The sequence below is a fragment of the Poecilia reticulata genome, linkage group LG22 (assembly GCF_000633615.1).
Source record: "Poecilia reticulata strain Guanapo linkage group LG22, Guppy_female_1.0+MT, whole genome shotgun sequence".
NCBI lineage: Eukaryota > Metazoa > Chordata > Actinopteri > Cyprinodontiformes > Poeciliidae > Poecilia > Poecilia reticulata.
In genome coordinates, this window is record NC_024352.1 from 6,417,917 (window position 1) to 6,424,748 (window position 6,832).

Here is a 6,832-nt window from a genome sequence, read left to right on the forward strand (position 1 = left end):
TTGACATTTTACACAAGGATCTGACGCTGGTTTGCAGTGCCAGGCCCTACAGATGTGTTCTAAAGATGGATTATTTGAACTAGATAATAACTAAAGAAAAAACACACACACACACAGAAAAAAAAAGCCTCAAAAGTAAAACTGTACGCACAAGACGATAACTCTCCAGTCTCTAAATTCAAAGCATATCTATGAAAATAAAAATGCTTTGAATGTAGCAGCAGAAAAGAAATATGTGACAGGGCTAACTTTCACTTCAAAGAAAAAGGTTTACATAAAAAAATAAATAAATTAAGGAAGGAAGAAAGGAAGCACTGAGACTCCTTTCTTCCACAATTTGGATTAATTGACTAAATCTCACATTAACTTCATTCAGTTAGGAGCTTTTCTCATCCAAAAATCATTTGGTATGAAACGTCCCGATTGATAGTGTGGATAAAATCTACAGAATCCACTGTTCCAATTTACCTTTTTCACACTGAATCAGCCCCTTAATTGTCCCGTCTCGGTTTTGTATCAAGGCGCTGAAAAGAAGGAACTCGACTGGACTCTCCGGCGTTAATTACTCACTGTGCTCCAGAAAGTGAGCGAGGCCCGGGAGGTCGCTGGGGTCGCTAAAGCTGCCCACGCCGACACACAGAGCCGCTGCAGACTTAAACACAGAGAAATCAAATTATCTTTGAGACTTGTCCTGATTGTCAGAGTAGTGTGACTGTTAAATAGCTTCAAGCAACGCAGTTGCAGAGAAGAACAAAAGAAGAACAAAAGAAGAGACACAACGGTAATGGGAGCAGGGGAAAAGAATGCAGTCGCATCATTTGCTGCTATGTATCATAGCATGCATTCATTTTATTTTCTCATTGAGTGATCCCATGTTGGTTGTATGCGGTTTCACTGCATAATGCATTAGATAGCATGTTCACTTTTGTTCTATTATGCATTTGAACTGTTCTTTTTCCAGAGGATTCATTATTCAGTTCTTTGTATTTCCATGCAGCTCAAAGCACTTTACAAAACAAAGTGATCAAATATAAAGAAAGTAAACCCAACACTTTCCAATCTTAAAAGTAGGTCAAATTCATTGACATCCATTCCCATTTGATCCAAGTTACAGAACAAAGCAGTCAAATTTAGTTCGTAATGCCAGCTGGTGAAACGGTATAAGGAAACCAAGTTATTGTTTGACTTTGCAATAATCCAATCCTGATCAAGCATGAGGTGACAGTGGAAAGGAATGACTTTTTTTCGCAGCCCATTAATATTTGATTAGATATCCCAACTTGACCACAGGCTTCGGGTAAACATCAACAAGCTTTATGTATAGCTTCGGCCTCATATTTTATCAATCCTCCAATCAGAAACACTAGCCCAACTTTCTTATCGGCTAGCCTTAAAAGTTACCTCTAACGATGTAAGCCAGCCAAACTCACTTCGTATGTGTCTTTGGGATCACTGTTGTGCTTGAACACAAAACAGTGACGTTAGTTTAACATCAGCAAGAGAGAAGTTCCTTCTCAAAACTCAACACCTTTAAGTTTGGCTAAAATTTGCAGCTGCAATAAAAAAAAAATAAAAGGCTAAATGTCATCTGAAGAAGTAACACATCTGGTTATATTACAGGGATAAAGCAATTTGGGCACTCTACCTGGAAGAATGCTGATCTGTCTGTAATTCCCTAAAAGACATTAATTCAAATATTAGAGTGCAAGTACTGATGTGTAATTTACACAATGTGCACTAGGAAAAATCCTCAAAAATAAAACTAAAACATGTGTACCCAAGTCTTGATTGCTGTATTTTCAGTAAAGTAAGAAATAAAAAGAAAAAAGAAAAACACTTACAAGTTAAGGTCCAAAAGAAATGAAACCCAAAACATATTTCTCGCATATTGCATCATCATGCCAGCCAAAACACAGCATGTTAAAATTCTTACAAGAGGTCCTCTGCAAACTTGTTATTTTTGTCACATTTTACGGATAAACCAAATGTCTGACTTTACCTCTAAGTTAAGAAATACAGTAATATGGCAATTTATATTCATGGTTTAAGGGTAGAGACCAAAAGTGCAGTTTTTTTTTTTTTTTGGCCTGGTAAAAATTCATCAAATGTTCTAGATAAGCAACTTCAATTAATTCAAAAATGTAGTTCCCTCTAATTAGTAGTTAGGAAGCAGTGTTGGGTCTGAGAGGTGACAGAGCTGGTCTCAGGTAAGGCTGTCAGGTGAAAAAAAGAGAAACTTGAGGTTCAGGTTTAATTTTTTTTGGAATCTGCAAAACAATATTGAAATTTGTGTCTTTAGAGCTTTGACCACATTTTCAATGTTCTTTTGTTTCATTGTTTCACTGTTCAGAGCAATTTCGCCCTGGAAGAATCGGCTGTTGTTTTTCAAGCAAGTACCTAAATGGACTTGTTGAATTATGCATTAGGAAGTTTCACTTTATTGGACCCTCTGCGGGATTTTAAAGAAATACTTTGAACTTTGAGAGACAACAAGAAAGGAGATGAAAGCTGCTGACAAGTTGAGCAAGATGCAAATTTACTAGGTCTACACCGAAAATGGCACCAAAAGTTTCTTTAATCAGCAGTCAGATAAGCTCTAGTTTGTTCCTAATTTTACGTGGAATAAATATTTTTAAATGACAAAAAATCTCTGAATACTAAAAACATAGAACATGAATAAATCATAATCAGCCTTTCTATTGTTTTTTTTCTAAAGCAGCAGATAAATAACTAACAGTAAAAAGCCTGGTAACCTTGTACTATACATGGATGATGGCGTGTCATCTGAATCCCCAGAGACCAGTGGACTGGTATTGTTCATAGGACACAGACTGTTTACTGGATAAATATAAAATGACCTTTTTAACAGGAATATGTCAAAGCAATGGATGGCCATCAATTAGCAACACAGAGAAAGGCACCGTGAGTGTTTTTCATGCAAATATCTATGCCGGCATTATAGAGCTTCTTAAAGAGACAGAGGCCAGTTTCAAGTTGTCCAATTGCAAACCTCGATTGTGCTATAAAAATAGCACTGCGTACCAGGAAAATGCATAGTACCGCCCCTTTAAGTGACGTCTTAAAGCAAAACGACATGTTGTATCTAAACTAACTCCACATGGACTCGTAGCATTTGAGCGCTGCATCAGACAATGTACCTGGAATAATGTTCTCATGACTACGTTTTTGGAGTGCAACTAATCTCCCATGAATAAATGCAAATTAATCAGGTGAAGAAACTGAGAACTGCACAAATACTGGATGGCTTGGTAACATAAAGTTACATCAGGGAACATGCAGACATGCACAACTGTGTAACAAATCTGGTCAGAAAAGGAGAATAATTTGTGTTTATTTGAGAGCTTTCTGAGTTTTGTCACTGCTGTAAATTTCAGTCACACTAGGATAGTGCCATGTTGCTTTTAAGGCCCTCCAGGGGATGTTGGTTTGCTAGGTATCCAAACTGCTGCATTTGTACATCTGCTCAGACTTTATTGTAATTACTGGAAATGTTACCATATATACCTCAACTTCATGAAACTGAATTCAAACTGCACACATTTTGTAACAGCTTTGGATTCATATTTTATTCCACATTAATAAACCAAGTTTGCCGTTACGAGCGTAACTTTGTCACTCTTCTGAAACTTTTGGTTGTCTTCTCTGCTGACTTGTACTCATCCTTTTGCTTTCACTTTTTTTTGTTGTTTTTTTTCTTTAAATGTTTTAATATAAGTGAAAAAATGTAAGTTGCAAAAATAAACATATCTGCATTTAAAGGAAAACTCAATGGATGTTGAGCGTTTGTACAGCAGGCTACAGTCTAATAGAGGCTTTTCAGTAAAACACCAGTGTCGTACCTGTTTGTCTGCACTTCCTCTCTTCTTTTTAGCCCTCTTTTTGTCTTCCCTGCATTCATCCACGTCAGCCTCATCCTCGTGCTCCTCCTCATCGTCTTCATCTTCCTCCTCCTCTTCTTCGTCGTCGTCATCATCATCTTCCCCCTCTTCTTCTTTGTCTAAGTCATCATGTTCTGATACCACCGGCCCACTGAAGTCAGAGATGAGCAGAGCTGCGAGGCCGTTGTCTAAAACGATGTACCTGAGGAGCATAAAACTAAAGGTAAAAACCACACGACCACCTTTGGCGAACTCCAACGTCGCAAGTTTCATCGACTTTCTTCTTTCTCTTGTCCGATTTTTAGGAGGGCTGTTAAATCATGTATTACTTTGAAGGCTCCATCACGAACCCTCTGAGGCTTGTTCTGTGCTTCTTTTTCCGCAGCACATTTTCTGACTACGCGCCGCGGCGGCCCGGGGCACCAATGTGTGCTTAAAGCATGAAATCAGATCATCAGAGTGCAATAATAACAATGCACTGATCCAGCTGGAGGAGAAGCTCAATATCATTTGTGGATTGGGGTTAGTAGATCTGGGTCATTTTATCTCTACTTTCACATTTACGAACCAAGAAAATAGCTCTTCTTGATAGATTTCAGTGAATGTGAAATTAAATTAAACACTGTGACTGGGAACAAACTAAAACCCCAGGAGCTTTACCCAGAGGCAGTGTTTGGTTAGGGCTTTATGGCTCGCTGCCCAGGGAGGACTACTGCCATGGGGCGATAAATTCAGTCAGCTGAGCCCAAACCAAATCTTCTTCCGCTTATTTGCATGTCCTGTCAATGAGGATTTGAAGATCTTTGTGAAATGGAAGGAAAAGGTTGGATGTTCACATACATTTTCAGCCCTACATGAAATGCAACCAAATACTTTCAGAAGTCTTATATTCGGTAACTAAAATCCATCGGCGTGTAATTTAATCTCAGAATAACCACAGCTGTCTCGGTTTGCTGGAGAGCATTAGAGAGCACAGCAGACAGGTCAGGCAGAAAGTTGAGGGGAAGTTTAAAGCAGGGCTCGGGTTTTAAAGCAATACTCCGCAGAGCACTGTTTGGTCCGTCTTTTGAAAAAGACAGATTGAACAGAAGAGGATGGCACGACTCCAAACTTAATGAGACATGGATGTCCTTCTGAAGTGACAGGAGAGCATTACTCAGAGAAGTAACCAGAAGGTCCATGGTGGCTCTGAAGGATTTACAGCTCAGACAAGGGATTCTGTTGACGGGATAAATTTTAGTTGCTCCCTTAATGGGAGATTGGCAAAGATAACACCATCGTTGGAAAAAAAAAGCTGTAAGAAATCCAAGTTAGAGCTTGTTGAAAGCCATCTCACAGTTGGGATTACATGCCAAACGTTGTATGTAAAGAAAGACTGACAACAAACATCAACCTGAAGATGTTTTACATCCCAGTTGCAAAACATTGGATGGCAGTTTCATGTTTTTCTTTAACAGGGACAGGGAAGCTGGTAATTCATAGGACGATTAATGGGGCTAAACATTGATCAATGCCAGGAAAAAAAAAACATATTAGAGGCTGCAAAAGACTTGAGAGTTGGGTTGGACGTTTACCGTCCATGTGTTCCAATGGAGGAGTCAACTGCCAGACCTAAATCGTCATGTGACACAGTGCAGTGCGAGTGTGAACCGCCCGAGTTGTGAATGTAACAAATTTTGCAATTTTGGTGCCCAAAAGAACTGAATCTACCAGTCAGTGAGGCGTGAAAGCACCAGTCTTTGGATTTGCAAAGCTGGAAGAAAGACCTCTTACAAAGAAAAGTAAAACATGTTTCTGAACAGTATCACCTCAGAGGGGGTTGAATTTAAGTGCATGCCGCACTTTTCAAACCAATGTGCTTCTCCTCAGCTGTATTAAGTGCTGGTCTTTTGTCAAAACAGGCAAAGCCGCAGTTCACCAACCAAAACACGTCAGAAAGCGCTTTGTACCTGTACTGTTTCGGGTCGCTGGGTGACTTGATGATCTCACTGTCTCCAACATTGTCCTCTCCTCCTCCATCATCTTTTGCAGCCCGGCTCTCCTCACAGGAAGCCGGGGCCTCCGCCTGGACCGAGCCCGGAGAGTCAGCCGCCGGGCTGCTAGTGGACTTGTTTGTTTGCGGCATCCTCGGCAGAGGTGACGAGGCTTTGGCACAGCGGACTGACAGCAGAGCGCGGCTGTAAACAACAGGACAGCTCGCCGTCACTGGGAATTTAGTCGTTAACGCGGCGACACGCCGTGTCAGCCTGAACAGGGCAATGATGAAGAAGACCCTTCGGGCATCAAAAACAAACAGAAATATTGTGAACAAAAGCATTTAACGGGACTCTTATATATATATACATATATGACATGAGGGATAAAGGTGTGAACCTGGGCTGTCACACACACACAAAGCCTAACCTACCAGCACAATGCAGCTATTCACAACGGCTATCTGGGGCTTTCGCCCTTTTCAATTTGATGTCAGCTAAAACCCAACCGCCCTGAAACAAACCCCACATCTCTGCGCTCCAAAAACACACAATACCGAGGAGGAGATGTAGCTTAGTGTATAAAAAGAAGCGCCTCTGCTCAGGGTTGAAAGTTAGACGGGTGTAACAACCGCCTGGGAGAACTGTTGGTCAGTAGAAATAACTTTTAACGCCGGCGTGTTTATCATGTATCCATACCTTCCTCCTTGCTGTTAGCAGGACGTCCGCATCATGTCAATTCCGCTTTCCTCAACAAACAGCGCTGTGATTGGCTGAGAGGATTCCACGACGCGCGCCGATTGGCTGCGCAAAATCAACGGGGCGGGGCTCAGGTGCTCCCACGTGTGCGCCTGGCAGTCAGCGGTGGTTACAGCAGTGCTCAGAGATGGGACAGGCAGCAGCGACAAGGCGACACCATCTGTTACCTATTATAGATGCCTGATTGAGAATGTCCTGCTT

The 6,832-nt window shown here is 41.0% G+C and overlaps 1 protein-coding gene across 2 annotated transcripts in view; it reads right to left on the reverse strand.

Moving 5' to 3' along the window:
* nrd1a (nardilysin a (N-arginine dibasic convertase)) overlaps window positions 1-6,632 on the reverse strand; it is a 37,855-nt gene extending 31,223 nt beyond the window's left edge. Inside the window, exons 1-5 of one of the 2 annotated variants that reach the window (XM_008399286.2) lie at window positions 6,572-6,632; window positions 5,849-6,172; window positions 3,861-4,101; window positions 1,646-1,675; window positions 571-652 (exon numbers count right to left, since the gene is read on the reverse strand). In XM_008399286.2, the coding sequence (XP_008397508.1) occupies window positions 571-652; window positions 1,646-1,675; window positions 3,861-4,101; window positions 5,849-6,024 (529 nt within the window). In that variant the 5' untranslated portion in view covers window positions 6,025-6,172; window positions 6,572-6,632. The remainder of the gene's footprint in view (window positions 1-570; window positions 653-1,645; window positions 1,676-3,860; window positions 4,102-5,848; window positions 6,173-6,571) is intronic. The other variant, XM_008399289.2, reaches the window with a different exon arrangement.
* Window positions 6,633-6,832: the final 200 nt, after the last annotated feature.